Raw genomic sequence first — 18,898 nt, 5'->3', positions numbered from 1 at the left:
TCTTGGAGGTCGGCGGAACCTTAGGAGACAGGTCCTGTGCCTCTCGCCTGCGGGGGAAAGCCCCTCCATTGCGGTCGGGGGAACAGCATCGCTGTCCCTCCTCCGTGCAAAGCCGGTGCAGGGCTGCTGGGCGGTCCCCCCATCTCACGGTCTGCTTTACCTTATGTCTTTAGGTTTCCACCTCCCACGCAAGCAACCTGCCCCAGGTGCCTTCCCTGACATGCCAGATGTATTTTGGCTGTGATCGTAGACTCATGGAATGGTTTGGTTGGAAGGGACCTTAAAGCTCACCCAGTTCCAACCCCCCTGCCCTGGGCAGGGACACCTCCCACCTAGCAACACCTTTGGGGATGCTATTTCTCCTCTTTCTCACGTCTGTGCATCTAAGAGAAGGCTGCAGTGTTTGTGTTTCAGCAGTGCAAACAGCCATTACATCCCCCGCACAGCGTGCAGGATTTCCTCCCGGAGCTGGGATTACAGGTTTGCATTGTTTGTTTACATTAAAGCTATTAATACGGCAATCGAGTGCTGGAGGGCTGGGAAGAGCAATAGCTGAGATGCATCGCTGCTTATTGATTAAACTCTTAAAGTAATGGATGGCATTGATTATTTTTCAGCAGTAGATTATGTTCAGTCTATAAAATTCCAGAAGTAAAGTCACACTTATTTAAAAAAAAAAAAAGAAAAAGAAAAAAAATTCCTTATTGTCCTAAGGTAAAAAAAAATCACGCACTTGTTCATAAGCTGTAGCAGTATTGCTAAGCCATGATTTTTATTTGACCAATTTCTGCTGAAACCCTATTCATCTGTTTCTGACAAATGGGGTGTGATTATTCCTTAGCTTCAAGAGCTGAGGGTTAAATTGAGGGAGGGTTCCCTGGCAGCCGCACGGCTGCTCCTGCACCCCAGGAGCAGCTCCCGTACCCGGCCGCAGCCCCAGTCCCACCATCATGACCTGCTGCTGCTTTGCACCAGTTGCGCTCAGTCCAGCCTTATGACGATGTGCTGTTCATCGTCAGTCTGAAGTTTAATGCAGCCTAAACAGTCGGTCAGGAAGAACAAAATGGAGCAAAGCAGCCTGAGGTTGGGGAGGGATGACCTAAGCGATGTGAGTACTGTAATAAGTTATTGCCGCTGGTGCTGGAGCTGAGCTGGGGCACCCAGCTGCGTTCACCCCCGAATCTGTTGCAGAGACAGGATTGAATAGCAGCTTAAATTGCCTTCATGGGAAACTCATTATTATTTTGCATTTCATGCGTAACATGCCTGCTTGCGAGCGCCAGTATGCAGGTAGTAATGTGAGCGCTTTTAATCATCGGTCCACACCCAGGGAGAAAAATGCAGGCAGAGGGAGGATAGTGGGAGGCTTGTGCAGTGGAGCCCGCTGAGAAGCCAGTCTGCTTCAGCTGGAGGCTCCAGTCTGAAATACGTGACAAACAGTGAAGTGGGATGTCATTTAACTGGCCGGCCTGAGGCACTGAGAAGTCCCTGGGCTTTCTCATGTTTCTCCTGGGTGGCATCTCTTCTCATAGCCACACTTTGCCTTGAAAGCACAGGAAGATGTGCTGCATCATCCAGGGTTTGTATGTCCATCATATGTTAACTGGAAGACATTTCTCAGCCATAGTGGGGAAGTGTCTGTTTATCCCCTGACTCAGCAGCCGTGATGCTCTCAGGGGGAACACGCGGGGCAGCTCCGTCCCTGCCGGCCTGAGCCCCCCGAGAGCTCTGCAGGGACCACCACCTCGGGTGCCATGCGGGCTCCTCGGGCACAGCCTTTTGCCTTACGCCTGAGTGCAGCTGCAGAAAGAAGCCAGCCTCACTGACGATGTGCGTGTCATGCCTGTGGGTTTTCCCTGAGTTCTTTGGGCAGTCTCTCTGCTCCAGAAGATCTCAGATTTCTATAAGCAGACTGTCCATCACGTCACATCAGTATATTTCTGTAAAGCCAGGATACTGGGCTGCTGTACATCTGTTTCTTGTGCTGGCTTACGTGTGTTCCTCATTTCTGGCTCTCAGTCAACCAGAGCAATTCCTACCAGCCGCAGATGGCAGCAACCCACTCAAGTTGCTCCCGAAATCATTTCTCTGCTAGTGAGGGTGGCCCCATTGGACTAACGCACTTTCAGACTGATTTCCCTTACAGTGGAGTGAGAGCTACAGAGAAACCCAAGATGGGTTGTGCCCAGAAGGAGTCGCGGGATGGAGTCCGGTGCCGTCACTGGGGTTTGACCCAATAAAGATCACTGCAGGCAGTGGGTGTCACTGGTAATGAGCTCCGTGCGATGTATCCCTTAGGATGCAGTTGGAGCGTATGCGTCGTCATCTGCTGCTTGGGGGAACCGACCGTTAAAAGCCTCATATTTTCCCAGTTATGGCACATCAGCTCTTTGCTTAAAAATATATAAATCGGAAAACCAAGATCCAATGCAAGGCTTTTTCTTAATCCAAGGTTTAATGCCTTACTTCTGTAACACACCTATTCTTCTCTCTGTACCTTTTGAGTTTAGCTTAGTGCGATCTGCTTTGCTGTACCGTGTTTTGCAGGCTTGTGTCTTCTCCAGTTCGTGTCTGCCCCTGTGGCATAAGGCAATATATTCCTTATTAAAGACACATGCCTTTACATGAAGCTTCATCTGAAGCCTTCAACTAGGAATGAGTCATTTTGGCCAAATCTTTGTGTTTGTGTGTCCGTATTTGTATTCTTCTTGACAGTACCGGAATATTCTGTCTGTGGCTTTGTAACCAAACTGTTAAGGAATCCCTGTATCAGTTACATGACAGCTTCAGTATGTGAAAAAGAAAATGTTGATTTAACCTATTATCTGTGCTTGATGGAGATATTCTTACAGTCCCTGCTATTGTTCTCCCTTTGCTAGGAGAAATCCCAAGTATGTCATTTATTGGAGATGCATGAGAATGTAAAAATATATTTCCAGCCCACCTTCCCCCAAATACTGAATTGTATCAAATCCAGCAAGCTTTTTCTCCTAATTAAAACATGTAGCATCCTCCTTTACCACTTTTTCATCGTTTTGTTACCTTTTGCTGCTTTTGCATACCGGCAATAACCGTTAGTTTCTGCATCTTATGTCTTGACTGAAATAGAGATTCATGGGGAGTGATTTGGGGATGAGTTAAAGCAAACGTCTTGTGTCCCTGTACTTGATTTCACTAGGGCATCAGGAGATTTGAGGGTACAACAGAAGCTGGTCCTGCCTCAGCTGTGAAAGTCCTCATCCCTCCAAACGATGGAAGTAAATTTATTTTTTTTTTTTTACTTTTTATTAAAGATTTTGACAGGAGACCTGACACCAGTTATTTCTCAACAGCCTGAGAAATGTCTTTAGACCTCTTCTTACAAGGTGAAGTCTCTGTTCCTCTTGTAAATTTACCTGGTTCTTGAGTTTCCTGGGGAAGAAGATTGGATTCTGATGCTGTTCTGTGCAGTCTTTGTGTTTTACATCTTGGGATTTCTCACAAAACTGAGAGAACACGAGTGCTGAGTGGAGCAGGGTGTGTATCCCTGTTAGAAATGAACATACTAATTTATTGTTGGGGAACAGAGTGGTCCTATCTTAATCCTTGCCATTTGAAGGAACCACTGTGCCTTTGCGTAGTTCTTTCTCTCTTGACTGCCTGTTGGGGATTTTGCCGTAGTTCAGTATACCCAGCAGGGGACTTCAGCCGCGGTCTGTCAGAGCCTTCGCTGTCACTGTGATGTGATAAATGCGAGTTTCAAATTGAAAAGGCCAGCTGAGCAATTCTCTCTTGTGTTGTGCAAAGCTTAATCTTAGACCTAAGCATTACGAAAGCGTGTATCTTGATATATTGGGAAAGCCTTTAAATGCTTGCAGAAATTACAAGGAAGGGAAATGAAAGGCTAAATTTGCTATGTGTGTGTCGTTTGGAGGGAAGGATTATTGGGGGGTGGGGGGTCATGTTTGTTACTTCTATTTTAAGGTATCAAAGAGGGATTTAAGGGACTCTTACCTACATTATAATGCAGTGAAGGAAGTACTTATTAAAATTAATAAAATGATGTCAGAATTTTTTTGGTAGAGATCCATTTCAAATTTGGTGTAATCAACAAGTTTTTAAAGTCTCTAAAACTTCAAATAAGGTGGAAAGGCTTTTTGGAGAAACTCCGTGCAGCGAGAGCACCACCGTCATCTTGTTGCTTCTCGGTTCACAAGGAAGCAGTCGATGTGTCGCCGTAAGTGGAAACAAAGAGCTGAAGGATTTTGTGTGAGATGAAGGAGCTGGTTTCTCAGGGCCGTGACAGAAGTCATCTGGCAAGTGTGGCATAGCAGTACCTTGCATAAATGTTCACAAGCCCCCTGACGGTCCCTAAACGAAAAGTGTTGGGAAACTTGCAGCCCAGGTGGGATTTTATGCTTAATCCATTCCTGTACGCCCGCCTGCGGTGCGCAGACGGGCAGGGACCCAAGCAGCAGTGGCAATCGAGCTCTTCCCAGCTGGGAACTTACTCAGCTGTGCAGTGGCCCCTCCAGACCTGGGGCTGGTTCTGCCTCGTGGTCCCGGCGGCGGTGGGAGCTGGCGTCTGCCCAGCCGACACGGGCTCTGCCTTGCTGCCCTCAAACGCAGAACACATACCTGTGAATGAGGGAGTGCGCGAAAGAGCTGGGAACAGAGCACAGCCACGCCGGCTCCTGCCTCCGGTGTCAGCCGTAGCTTCTCCTGCAGGGTGGACTCGATGATCTTAAAGGTCTTTTCCAACCGAAGTGATTCGGTGATTGAGAGCTGGTTCCAGCCATGCACCAGAGCTGCCCGGTGCCCATGGATGGAGTGGGAGAGATACAGTCCCTGCGCAGGCTGACCTGCACAGCATCACTTGCTTCTGTGCTTCGGTTCGCTCCCCTACGAAATGCATCCAGTGTTTGTTTGCCTGTAGTGGGTTATGGCATTTCATTTGTCTTAAAGTATTTTAAAATTCTAGATGAAAAAAGGCTATTCATAATCAACTTCTTGTGTCATCTTTAAAATGTCTGGTCGTTGGTTTTTCCATGTCCACTCGTTATGGAAAACGACAGGGTGCAGTTCCCATCCATTTTAAGCTCTCCTCGCTGCTGTGACCTCCCGGTGCCAGCACACTGCTCTGTGCCGTGCAGGTCGTGAGCCTGACGTGTCAGAAGCTCATTTCGGGGAGTCCTGCTCATGCTTGCCAGACCACTGTGACGCATTTGCCCCGCAGGCAGGCAGGTATTGCTGAGAGCACCCGGCAGGGAGGACGTGCCTCGCTAAAGTGTTTTTCTTGTGGTGGTGGGTGCTGCTTCGGGTGCAGCCCATCTCGTGCATGCTGAGTTGAGGTATCCTCCAGACCAGGTGCAGGGCAGAGGGAGGGATGTTGCATCGATGTGGGGAAAATAACACTGCTGACTCCTTTTAGAGTAACTGAATTTACGTTACAGCACGTGGTTTGCAGTTGCTCGGAGAGCGAGCGCTTTGGTGGCCGTAGCCGCTGGCAGCTCTCTGGCTGCTCGGAATCCAGAGGTGACCTGGCTGTGCCACTCTGTGCTCTCGGGGTCAGCAGCAAAGGGAGGGGACAGGTTCTGTACGTACATTTCTGTGTTTAAAAAACCCTGCTTCTGCTTCAGGGGAAGCAAAGAGGTTTTCTGGTTGTGCCTGTAATGGCTCTTTCGCTTCACCTGTAGCTGCCAACCTGAATTGTCCCGTCAGTCTTGTCCATCCAAGTACCAACTGCGTTGTCAGTACTGCAGGGAGCAGCTGTATGAGCGGGGTTTGCAACGTATGGGGTCATAGAATCACAGAAGGGGTTGGGTTGGAGGGGACCTTGAAGCTCCTCTGGTCCAGCCCCCTGCCCTGGGCAGGGACACCTTCCACCAGACCAGGTTGCTCACAGCCCCATCCAACCTGGCCTTCAACACTTCCAGGGATGGGGCATCCACAGCTTCTCTGGGCAACCTCTGCCACTGCCTCAGCACCCTCAGCATAAAACATTTCTTCCTTATATCTAGTCTGAATCTCCTCTCCTTTGGTTTAAAACCAGTAGATACTGAAAGTTTAGTCACAGCTAGGTCGACTAAGCTGCTCTTTCTCATTTTTAGCTTTCTCAGGACATACTTGTTTGAGGATTTGCTAAATAGTAAACAGTAAAAAAAAACTCTGCTTGAATCATATTTTTGGGTTTTGTGTAGCACTTAAACCCTCACTTGCTTTTGTTCTCTCACATGCATCCACACTTTCTTTTAAATAATTGTGTTTTGCAGACTGTTGAAAAAGGAGGTTTCCACATTGAGTTGTAATTCTGGTGGAAAGTTTTGCAACTCGACGGTTTGATACTTGATCTGCCTCGTCTCTATGATCACAGTCTTATTTTTTCAACAAAGTTATTTTCTTCTTAACATTGAATGCAAAGATATAAGAGTTATCTGTATTATCCTAAAAGAGCACAGCTGTTCTGAGGGTTCCTCTGTGGAGGCTCTCCTATATCATGTATTGCCAGGCAAATTATATCTACAAGATTTTTAATCTCAGCTTCCTTTTTTTTTTTTTTTTTGAATAAACGTTGTCAAGCTTCTTTTTTTTCCCTTAAATATCAATGTAGCTCATCTTTTCCCTTTCTGAAACCTGGGCCACAATTCCTTCTAACACTGTCTTAAGTTCCCGTGTCCAGCTCAGGTGCGGGTGAAGCATTGCGGAGTTAATCATCATGTTCTTTTGAATTCAGTAGTATCTCTGGTCTCTTCCAGTAACTCGTCACAACCACCTGAAGGACTTCATGCTGGTGGTCTCCATCGTCATCGGAGTGGGTGGCTGCTGGTTTGCCTACATCCAGAATCGCTATTCGAAGGAGCACATGAAGAAGATGATGAAAGACCTGGAGGGACTCCACAGAGCTGAGCAGTCTCTCCACGACCTTCAAGAAAGGTAGGTTTTATGCGTCCACCCAGTTGGAACATTCAACATTCATCTTTCCTGCAAGGTTGTTATTCATTTAGATTTCAGGAAAGATTTTCCTTTTAGCTGTCATGCTGCTGTGTACCACAGTCAGCACCTTCCTGAGCAACCGTAGCAAACCTGCCAGCCACCCTTCACAGCATGGATGGGTGCCTGGCTCGCGAATGAATTCAGTTACCAGGCGACACGTAAAGATGTGTGCGTGCTCGCTTGGCCTGCTCTTTGGTGGTGACGTGCCAGTAATTTGTACTCGCGGAGTGCCACGTGAAGGCCCAGGTGGTAAAAACTCACTCACGTTACTGCAGTCCTGAAACATGGCAATGAAGCCACTTGAGCGAAGTGACAATGTCCAACACCAGCATCTCCTGCTCCGAGATGGGCTCCAGCACACACTGACGTGTAGTCGAGTGCGGCCGTACGTGCTCCCATGCAGTTTTGTTTATTTCCCGTGCTGTTTTTATGTTATGTTTTGTCTGTTTGTTCCAGTTCTGATCTAATGGTCATTACTGGTTCGAAAAAATCGTTTCTGAATTTCTGGGAAGACTTGACTCTGTTTAGTTTTGCTGCTGTTGGTGTGTGAGAGCTCGCTCTCCTCCCTTCTCTCAGAACTTTGCTGCTTTAAGGAGCAAAACATTCAACTGAGCAAAATGAATAGCAGCGCTCCTTCTGTACTCGACAGCGGTCACTCTTGGTTTTGAGTGCAGTATTTCAAATAGGTACTTCCTATTTATTTACCACATTTAATTACGTAGGAGCAGTGAAACATACAGTGGTTTCTACTCGCAGTCTGACTCGTACTGAAAGTACATCAGGATCCCCACCCCCTGAAATTACAGTGTAAATCTGTACCTAGAGGGGAAGAGGAGCCTCTTGAAGGAGTGTAAGGTAGCCCACCTCACTTAGAGAATTTGTCATCCAGGCTGATCAGGTTGTTTCACCCTGGCTTTGGACAGGGAAGAAGCATGCCGAAACAGTGGTAGCCGTCAGAGGAATTACACATCCCTTCTTGAATTCTCTGAGCCGTGTGTAAAAGTCTGTGCTTCCCTGCCTGCACGGTGATACCTAAATCCAGGAGGGTTGCTTGGGAAGAATGGAAAAAAATAAATAATTCCTGAGTATTAAATATGAATATCTGAACTCTAGGCACTTGGGCAAAATACAGTAGCCTCAGGAATGTGACCTCTACTCACAGAAATGGTTGCAATGGTTCCAGTAAAACTACTTAGGAGAGAGCATGCTGCAAAAGAGGCCCTCTGTAGTCACAGGTGTCCTCTAGGAAAGAAAAGAACATTCAAGACTGTTGATGACAAACCAGTGGGGGTTTTTGGCAATAAGATATTTTTTAAGGGCAGATTTAGCAAATAACAGAGCATGATAGTCTTGGGCTGTAACTATTTTTCATTAGTTCTAAGTGTAATTTTGGAAGATAAACCTTAATTTGGCTGCCATATAAGCCGACAGCTGCATTCCCAGTGGCTTCTCAGAAAGCGGAGCCCGGCCGCAGGTCCACGTGCTGGCCGCGCACGGGTGGTGTAACGAGCGACCTGTGCAAACACCACGATCCCCGGGATGTTAATCTGCCGTGGAGGCTTTTGCAAACCGCCGAGTCGTTGGAAACCGTACGACATACCCACAAGACTGCAGCCTGATTTCTTGCCTACGTGCCCATGACAGCCTTTAGGGAATGGTCCTGCACATCAGTGTTGCTCGAAAGGCTTTCTTCTTCGAGTGTGATCGCATCAGTTGGTGTCTATGTGGAGAGCAAACACCTGAGAGAGTACCAAGATCACGGTGCCAAACTGGGCTCATTCCCCTGGCCGTAATGCAGATATGTGACCTGCTTTCTTTTTGGCATAGAGATAGAATAAAGTGCATTGCTCCTCTGCCTACCCTGGAGCCAACTCTAAGCCACAGCTGGTTTCACAAAGCTTTGTGTAATTTTATATGACAGGTTGGAAATACCCCAAAGAAAAAGATTTATTTATTTTTCTTCTACGGCCAGAATGACACGGGAATTCCTTCTCAATGTCCATCTCCTGGAGCAGCAGAGCTGCATCCATGGCAGGAGATCTCTCCTGGGTGTCACTGAAGAGCAGGTCACACCAGAGGTCCAAACGCCGGTTGCTGTGAATGTGCCATGTGGGGAACGACCTTGGGATCTGCTGCCGAGGGCAGAGCCACGTAAACAAGTAGATGTGTTGGGAACTTCAACTAATGCTCTAAAGCCAGATAGGAAGAAACACAAACCCGTGTATGCTAAGCATAGCGTGAGTCTTAAGCCAGAGCAGCTTGTGATGTTTCTGCAGGGTGTGCAGCTGGGAGGGCATGTCCTCTGCAGGGGGCACTGAGCTGGAGCTCAAGAAGTGGGAGGCGAATTCATGGACCTTGTGGGGCCTCTTGGCACAGGATTGATCTAATTCTTCTCTGAAGGGGGAAATATGCCTTCACCTCTTCATCCTTGCACCCCAGCTGAGCTGGAGCTCAAGAAGTGGGAGGCGAATTCATGGACCTTGTGGGGCCTCTTGGCACAGGATTGATCTAATTCTCCTCTGAAGGGGGAAATATGCCTTCACGTCTTCATCCTTGCACCTCACAGAGGTTTGGCTGTGGTCCTCAGCCACCATAGAAATGGCAAAAACTACCAACAGCACTGGTTCCCATGGACTTGTGTAGAAGTTGTTCTGAAGGTCTGCTCAGAAACTTCTTTTCTAGAGCTTGAAGTAACCTCCTTTCCTGGCTCATTGAAACACTATGCTGAACAGACCTCCAGAAGGCATGTGATGCCTTTCCACTTGCCTACCAACTGCTAGCGCAGTTATTTGATGAACAGCTCTGATACACTCTTGAAGAACTGGGAAGATTGATATAAAAAGCTATTTTTTGTTCATCTTCAAAATACCTTTGAGAACATCGTTCAACAGTAACACTTCCCAGTCAACTAAATGACCCATCAAGATAAAAAAGTTCCTGTCTTAGCACATCCTACTGATGACTGAAGATTGAGTGAAGATCTGTATTGAAGATCTACTGACTGTATCGAAGATCTGCTCCGGAATTGTGAAACCCCAGATGGACCTTGATTTCTTGCCCTCATTACAAGTGTAGCTCTGCAGGCACTCCACTGTCTCGTGGAGCTCAGCACACGTGAAACCGGTGTGGCTCAGTCAGTTGGGTTTGAACGGGAATGTACAGACAAAGTGTCCTTTTGTCCATAACCAACATAAGAAAATATGGGCTCTGCTGTCAGGAAAAACAGCCAGTAGTAAGGGAAAATACAATGTTAGAGTGCCTTTGAGAATTATCTTCAGGATAAAATCCATTCCTTCTTCTGTGTCATAGTATGGGGGAATTTCTCCTTTAAACAGAGATACTTTGGTGGTTTGGGATTCTTACAGGCCTAGTATGGAAGAGCTTTAGCACTGATTCACAGGGCAGAGAGCGTGGGTTTGCCTAAAAACTTGGAATGTCTTGGCAAGAGTCTCTTTAAATTTGGAAGAAAAACACTGGAGTTTCTCAACAAAGCTGTAAATTAAAAATGAGCCTTTTCCAAGAAGAGCGCCAGTACCATGGCTGATCAGAGTCCAGCCCATCCAATCTGTTTTAAATGGCCATCTGCATGTCGAGGAGGAGCCTGAGGAAGAGGAGCCCTTGGCTGGGACAGTGAGCGGCTTCGCTCTTGACCCGAAAGGTAGCGATGGGTCCCTGCCGCGAGTCTGCAGACGGGCTGTGCGCCGTTCCCAAAAGCACAACCAAGTGCTGTCCCTCGATAGGAGGCTGGAAGATGGACACTGCTGTGTGTGCTGCAGGGAGCAGCGTCTGTAGCAACTGAGGATCAGTTTTTCCCTTTCTGTTAGTCCCCAGCTGGTCTGGGATGAGCGGGAGCCACGCGGGAAGCCCAGGAGAGCCCTCCCAAGGTGTGTTACCTGTCGTTGACAGCCCAGGTACGGCACACCCAGAGGCAGACCTTGCTGTCCCCTCTTGTCTGTCTCTCCCACACATCGCTCTGTTGGTTTGCTCTCCAGTTTGGATGTTGATGATCTTGAGTGAGAGGAGATTTTATGATGTTGAAATACTTATTTCTGGCTCAGATGATTCCATTTGGGGGTTTAGGGTGCGGTATTTTTCTTTTCATTTTGTGGATAGTTTTATTTGGTCACTGAAAATCTATCTGCTGTAAGCTGCTACTGCTTTTGCAGGTTAAGCTGATGACTTGCTAGCCTCACAACCATTGCTGGTAGCTTCAGTGTAGGTTAGCACCTTCTTTAAGATCCCGCTGATCCCTAGAAAAGCTGCCTTGGCAGGGCAGGAGGTGTGTGCTGGGAGAAGGGGCTGGTTTGGGTGGGGAGCTGAGCTTTCCTTCTCATGGCAGAAAACAGAGGTTTTCCTCACTTTGGTCTGGGTTAAAAGTAGCGTTGCCTCTGCTGCTCCTACAGTATGGTTTTGTCCACCTTGTGTTGATTTATCTCAAACTGTGATAACTGAGACTTTTGAAAGAGAAGTTCACGTTTAAAAGGTGGGACTGTTAGGTTGATGCGCCTGGTTTCTGACAGCGTAAGCCACAACACTCCATTGTGTTCAATCCAGTACATGTTCTGGAAACTCATCACATCTTGATTTGAAGTTATCCAAAGATGGATGTACCACATTCCTCAGAAATTTGATCCAGGGTTTAATTGTTGCCACCATTTTAAAAAAAGAAAAAAAGGTACTTTTCATTTGAGTCATCATTAGGCTGGTTCTTGCAAGAAGCCCATTAATACTCTTATTTCTTTCGTTGGTAGTACTTGTTCAACACGATTCTTCAGAATCTTCATTATGAAGTGAACCTCTTCATTTAATTTCAACCAAATATTTGCCAAATCTTATTTTTCACCTTTTACTTGGCAGTCACTGTGTCTCTAGAAGCACATGGGTTTGGGACTGTATTTGGAAAAGGCACTGCTGGCATTAGAGGTTGTTTACACCCAGACTTTACCACGCCTTGTCAGGGCAGCTCAGTCCCGCATGGGCCAGGTTCGTTCTTGATGCGAATTTGATTTCACTGAACTTGAGCGAGGACTGGGTTTACGCTCGTGCAGCTCCCCTGAAATGCAAACGTTGTAGAAACCCTGCAACATCTCGCTGTGGCTGCGGTGGTGTCTCCTTCAGAGGGCTGGGGCTTTCCAGACTGAATGGTTGAACCTTCCTGAACGGGTACAAATAATCTGTTATCGCTTTTTGTTGCCATATATAATTCCTACTGATTTAATTATGTCATGAGGAAAAATAATAACTTCCAGGCAAGATTAAGACATGTCTAAATTTGAAGGATTTTGCAAAGTTATCATGGAGACGTCCATCTGGATGGTCATACCTGCTCAGGCAGATCTTCCCCTCCTTTTTTTATTAAAGGAAAAGGTCTTCACTTTTGTGAAAACACTGAAAATTCAGATCAATTTGAGGCTTATTATAGGAAATCTTGATGTGCTTTGGAAAATTAAGAAAATATGTACTGAGTATTTAATAAATGAAATGAAGTTGAGACCGTAGAGTTGACAATTTAATTTCTTCCCGGGCACAGTGAACTTTCTCCTTGACTTTCCAAATACAGATCTCTGTTGACATCAACACAGAGTAAATAAGAGCAGGGTTGGTCTGGATTGTGGCTGGCCAGCCCTTGCACTGTGCACGCCTTCAGCTGCCTGCAGATAGCCCGGCACGCACAGCACTGGGCTCTGGGTCTCTCTGTGTTGCAGGCTGCAGAAGGCGCAGGAGGAGCATCGCTCTGTGGAGGTGGAGAAGGTGCACCTGGAGAAGAAACTGCAAGATGAGATCAGCATTGCCAAGCAGGAGGCACACCGGCTCCGAGAACTGCGGGAGGGCACGGAGAATGAACTGAGCAGGCAGAAATACGCTGAGCAAGAACTGGAGCAGGTAAGGGTTGCAGGTGGATGCACTTACATACAAGACATGCCAGCAAGAACAGTAGGCAGTTCCTCACTCTGCTTCATCCTTCCAAGAAATCCCGTGATGTTCTGCTTGTAATGCTCTTCCGCCTTTGCTTTTCCGCTCCCCTTTGTGGAGGAAAAGGTCCGAGTATTTCTTCCACTGCTCCACGTTACTGTACGACTGCTGCTTGCGCGTCGGGTAGCAGGGGCTGTGCCGGTGCTGTCTCGAGAGCGATGCGCCGCTACCACACGCCGTCCCAGCTTGCCCTGCCCAAGGAGAGGGGTGGAACTTGGCCTGTAGCTGCCTTCTAACACCCACTCCAAACCATAAGCTCTTTCTTTTTTCTTTTGTATCTGTTAATGGTTTTAGGAGAGATTTATAATGAGTTTGGTTGTGCTTACCGTGTTTTCTTGTGGATTGGAGAGGTGTATGAAGGAAATTTCCTTCCCAGGAAATTTAGCCCTGGATTAGAATCTGTACAGCAAAGTTAGAGTTCATATGCAATTCTCAATAACAGGCGTTTTAAGTTTAGAGTAGCAGGAAAACACGTCCCCAAGTGTATACGTAATGTAGGCCTAGACAGAATATTGTGGATAATGCCACTGCTGGCAAAAATGAAACACATTTTGTCCAGAAGGATACACAGAGCATTTGTAAAATAATTTGTCATAGGTGAGAAAAAGCGCTCCCGATCGTACATCTAAAACCCCTTAGACCTATAACAAAAACTTTAGGGAAATAATGGAAATCACGGACATTGCTCATGGCACCTGCCTGCAGTAACAGAGAGCAAAGAGCGAGCACCTGAGAATCTTACCTCAGAACTGCCCTTTGCCCAAACCTACAAGAGAGGTCCAGAGCCACAGTTTCAGTTGCTGCTTCCTATTTCACCTGAGGGACAATTCTGATCTGACTTTAATTTATAGATCAGTTTAAACTGAAGTTGCATGAGCCAGAACTGCATGAGCCAAGCAAGTACCTTGGATATGCTCATGGCACCAGAACATCCTCCCCGCCTGGCTGTGTCCAATCTTTTATGCCACCATGGAGGATGGGGAAGGAAACGAGACAAGAATCTAGGGTTTCCCCTTACAAGAGAGAAACAGGTGTCCTGGGCCACCAGGTAACCAGGGAACCATGGGGCAGCGTAGCCTAGGTATGCAGATGGTCAGCAAACAGCAGATTTCCTTCCTGCTTGGAATACCAACAGCCCAGACACCCGCAGGCACCTGTTACCAGCTTTGCTCTCATGATCCGACATCGTTCCTCCTAACTGGTCATCCAGCCTCTCCACAGAGTCACTGGGCTCCATTCCAGGACATGCACTGGGACGTCTGTACTCACACAAACAGAAATTCGGTCACTTTGTATGGTGGGCCATTAAATAAGAATGTGTAGCCTTCCTCTTGTAACCCCAGGCCCTTGTACCCGACCTGCTCCTGGCTTTTGGAGAAGGCAGGGTCTCATCCCCTCCACTTTGCATTTGTTAAGAAACCCAAAAAGCCAGAGGTGACTTAACCACTCTGTTGTTTCTTAGAGGCCTTCGGGAGGGATGCATTGACAGGGTGAGTATTGGTTTTACCCACCTGACCCACACTGTGTGATTATAACACGATCACCGTCCCAGCAAGCTGTAGACCACAGAAAACATTAACCAGTCACTCCCACTCACTGTAAAACTCATCTGATTTTAAGATATTCTTGGGTCCCAGAGAATATTAAAACAAGATCTTCTTTGGCACCAGTCGATTCTTATCAACTAAAATGATACTGGAGGGTTTGGAAGCTCCTGCTGGAGTTGGGCCTATGAGATGGAGAAGCAGTGGATCTCTGGGATGGGACTCTCCCGTACTGGGTTGTTCGTACCAATCCTCTCTCCTCGCTAGGTCATCCTCCCCCAGACTGTGACCCCAGCCGGGGCCGCAGACTCAGAGGGCATTCCTTGCTTTATAAATTGTTGCTCTTAGTGATCAAAATGGGATCTTAGAAATCATCACAGGAGAATGTAGACACACAAAGTAACTCCTATTTGTATTGATTCCCCTGCAGAACAGAGAGAGTTTGTGTTTTGGACACTGCTGTATGATGGCTCATCTCAACCACTGGTCCTTGGCTGTTGTTCTGCACCACTTCCCTTTTCCACCATTCCCTAAAAACGTTGTTCCTGTAAATGTTTTGAGCACTCCTCTACCCCTAATACCTAGTGGGAGGTTTCCTACCCGCTTGTTGTCCGTATTCCTAAATCCCAGACACTTGCAGATCGTGGTCAGAGATCTGCCTGTGGTGGGAGCAGCACCCGGTGCTGCTGGTGTCAGAGGGGAAAAAAACAGACCTTCCTGGGGTCTGTGGTTCTGAATTTGTAACTTTTTGAGTGATTTAGGCAATGTCATGCTCAGCAAGACTAAATCACACATAAGTGATATAAGTAGTTGACCTCTTCTGTGAGGTGCCTCCTGGCGACTTCCTGATGGACTGTGCAAATGTCCTCCAGGATGAAATACAGGATTTCAGAGTATCTGCGTGTAACCTGGTGCTTTTGGCTCACTAGCAATTACACCAATGCCAGACTTGGTGAGACGTGACTGAGTTAAATAACACGTTAAGGGAAAAGATCCAAGTTTGAGCAATCTTTTAAAAAAATGTGTATCTTCAGTCCACTTGCAGCTGTGCTCTGTGGGAAACGAAGCGGCACCGGCAGCAGGCAGGGGTGGGTGTAAACACGGACGTGGGAAGCGTGCGTTGGGCACTGGGAAGGGTCTGGTGCAGAGCCTGAGCAGGTCGCAGGACGCACTCCCACGGCCCCTGTGTTTGTTAGACCTGCACCCTAAAGAACAGAAAGAGAAGATAGGACAGGCATCATCCAGGCATCCTCCCATGACGGGTGTGTGCGGCCCTGACTGCACAGCTGGCCGTGCCGTAGCCAGACCGTTCCTCCCAGCTCCACCTCTGTTAGAAGGTCTGCGTTGGTGGGCCGGGGTTTGCTGGGGCTGTGAAAGCTCTTGAAGGTGCGTAGGGTTGGCTTTTGTTTTAACAGCAAGGAAGTCCGTTGTACAGTGTGTAACCATGTGTACCCCTCCTGAGCTTTGAGGTGCTGTGGTTGAAAAGTAGTCCAGTCCACCACCGCTGTGCTGTCCCTGGGTTGCGGCAGCTCCGGGCTGCAGTTGCCATCCCTCAGTTTCTCTGGTGTGGGACGCGTTAACTTCTTGCAGGGCTTGTGTCGGGCTTCGGGTTTATTAAAGTCTTTCCACATTATCTGTAATGGAAGAGAAGTGTTAATTCTTGATGATCTCTAGCACTAAATGCTTTTATGTAAGGTTTTGGTATCTTAAACTTGCTTGTCACCCACTTTCTTCTAATTTTGTAATCACTCCCTTCTCCAGCAAGATAAGTAAGTGTGTGGAGGAGACCAGACCGATGGTGTGTGGAGGAGACTGAGCTGGGACGGGAGAGTCCCCCAGAAAGCTACAGAAACTGCTGATTCCAGACATGTTATTTCTTTTCCTGACCAAGCAGCACATGTTTTGTGTCTAAATATTTTTCTCATCTTGCTCCAGTGTGAAAGTTGTCTCTTGACAAGCTCCCCCTGTTTGGCTCAGTAGCTGCGGTGAGAAAAGGCGATTGCCTGCACAGTGTTGTCAGCGGTTCTGCCTCAGGAGGAGAATCTATGGGTTTTGCAGACCTGCAGGCAGGCAGAAAACTTTGCGGAGGTTTCTAGAGCCTACTATAATCACCCTAAATACCCTTACCTGAAGTCTAATTCTTTTCTAACTAAATTGTGCACCGTGCTTTCAGCTCCGGAGGGTTTGCCTGCCATTTATACCGTTGTGAAGCAGAGGAGCTGAAGCGAAAGGGCAGACCAGGTCAGTGATGAGTGCACGCTCTGCTTGCCCTCCCTGAGAGCTGAGGTGCTGAGGCAGGACAGCGTCGCGATGGCTGGAAATTCTTGAGGAAGGAGCTCGCCTTTAGGCGGAAGGGAAAGCAGTGGAGGCTGTTCTGGTCATCCGAGCAGCAGCCTTGTCTGTTGGATGGCTGCCCTGCTGCGCTCCTCTCCGTCACTTGCCCACACTACCAGGATGCCACCTCTCCTCCTAATGACTTTTGCTTCTCTCATGAGTAAGATTAAGTTGCGGGGAGTCTTTTTTTTTTTTTTTTTTTTCTTTTTTCTGGTCCCTTAAAAGCGGCGGGGTGGCGGGCGGCGGCCAGGTGTCCCCGGCGGGCGGGCGGTGTTTCCCTGCCGCTGCCAACGCCGTGCCGGCCGGTTCTCTCCCAGGTGCGGATGGCACTCAAGAACGCCGAGAAGGAGCTGGAGTCCCACTGCAGCTGGGCTGCGCCTGAGGCCCTGCAGAAGTGGCTCCAGCTGACCCACGCGGTGGAGTGGAGGTCCAGTACTACAACATCAAGAAACAGAATGCGGAGAAGCAGCTGCTGGTGGCCAAGGAAGGGGTGAGAATTTCAGCCTCCTTATCCAGGGTCCTCTGGGGTCCCCTTTCCACGGGGAAAGCTTTGGGGAATGAAACCTGCAGAGGTGGCTTCTCTGCACCTTCTTTATTTCCCTTTTCATGCCTTAAATTTGCATTTTTTTAAAAGTGCAGCACAAACCTTCATAGAGGTGTAAGTAGGGGCTGAAAATGAAAATGAACAACTGCCTCTCAGGGCGCAGCAGGCACGGACCTGGGCATGCCCGTCGGCTGCATTAGCGTGTCTTCGGCAGGCTGGAGCCCTGGGAAGGTGCAGAATATGAATTACTGCTTGTGCGACGGCACTGTGGGTGCTCAGTAAGCAGAAGGTTTTGCACAATCCCTGCTCTAGGTGATTTGCGTGCACAGGCAACAAAATTTCTAACGTGTGTGTGCGATCTGTAGTGATGAATCATTTCTGTATTCCCAGTTGCTTCAAATTGTCTGTGCCAACCAAAAAGCGATGAGCTGCAGGGAAGCTGTTGTAACATGTATTTGTCTCTGCAGACATACAGAGCAGTTGGAACTGGCAGCGTATAAAAATTTGTCTGCCTTAGTATGTTTTTATTATGAACATTTTAACATTTCAATGGTTTTCCTTTTGCTGCATCAGTTCTTGTGTCCACATCCTTGGTTTATCTTTTCTAAGTCCCAAGTTAATGCCACTAGATCTGTGAAGGAAAGAGCTTTGTGTGGAGACTTTAATTTTTAATACAGTGCCACAAAGGGAAGGGTAAAAAAACCAAAACTCAAACCAAAAAACTTCCCCAGCCAACAGCCCTAGGGCATTAAGAGTGTTTGTTTGGTAGTTTACTCACGAGGAAAGACAAAACAAGGCTTTACGAGAGCCGTTCGCTGTATGATGTAGCTGGTTCAGTTCTCTCTGACTTTGAGGAAATCAGGAGAAGGGCCAAGAAGGAGCATGAAACCCCCAACCCTATTACTGGCTGCTGGCGAATTCCTCACCCACTGTGTTAGGACGAATAACATCCTTCAGTAAAAACCCAATTCACACTATTTACATGTGTGCAGACAGCTGCAGGGACTATTTCTGTCTCAGCCCATCCAGGATATTCTTGTCCTGGAGGAAACACGAGGTCGTTGTCTTCCTGTGACCTTTCTCTGTTGATGTTCCAGGCTGAAAAAATTAAAAAGAAGCGAAACACCCTGTTTGGAACATTTCACGTTGCTCACAGCTCATCTCTAGATGATGTTGATCATAAAATCTTAACTGCAAAGTGAGTATCTACTTAATACCTTCTCTTATTTCTGCCTTCCTCTTTCATCCCTCTCGTATGAGACATGAGCGTACTGTAGCCTGTACAGGTGCTCTGGGTCTCGTTTTGCAGAACTTTTGCTCTGTTGACTTTAGTTAGCTGGGATTGGACTTACTTCTTTTATTGAATAACCTTTTAATTTTATCTGTCTGAAAGAAGAAATCGCGGTTATGCAGGGCAGTTAAAAGTCCTGTCAAAATGAGGATTTGGGAGGCTGCAGTATTCTTAAGCTGTTGCTGGTTTTTTTAATTTCTCTATCCCTGAAAGTGGAATGAAAGGTGTCTCAAGTACTAG

The 18,898-nt window shown here is 47.4% G+C and overlaps 1 protein-coding gene across 1 annotated transcript in view; it reads left to right on the top strand.

Moving 5' to 3' along the window:
• The window catches only part of STIM1 (stromal interaction molecule 1), a gene marked incomplete at both ends in the record, with an annotated part of 33,891 nt that overhangs the window by 9,177 nt on the left and 5,816 nt on the right, over positions 1-18,898 (top strand). Inside the window, 5 exon segments of the mRNA XM_009704798.1 lie at positions 6,735-6,912; positions 12,678-12,855; positions 17,141-17,242; positions 17,245-17,313; positions 18,465-18,565. Coding sequence (XP_009703100.1) covers positions 6,735-6,912; positions 12,678-12,855; positions 17,141-17,242; positions 17,245-17,313; positions 18,465-18,565 — 628 coding nt within the window.

This window comes from Cariama cristata, unplaced genomic scaffold (assembly GCF_000690535.1).
Source record: "Cariama cristata isolate BGI_N322 unplaced genomic scaffold, ASM69053v1 scaffold11647, whole genome shotgun sequence".
Taxonomy (NCBI): Eukaryota; Metazoa; Chordata; class Aves; order Cariamiformes; family Cariamidae; genus Cariama; species Cariama cristata.
The sequence above is the reverse complement of the archived record's forward strand: the minus strand, read 5'-3'. Positions and strand labels throughout refer to the sequence as shown.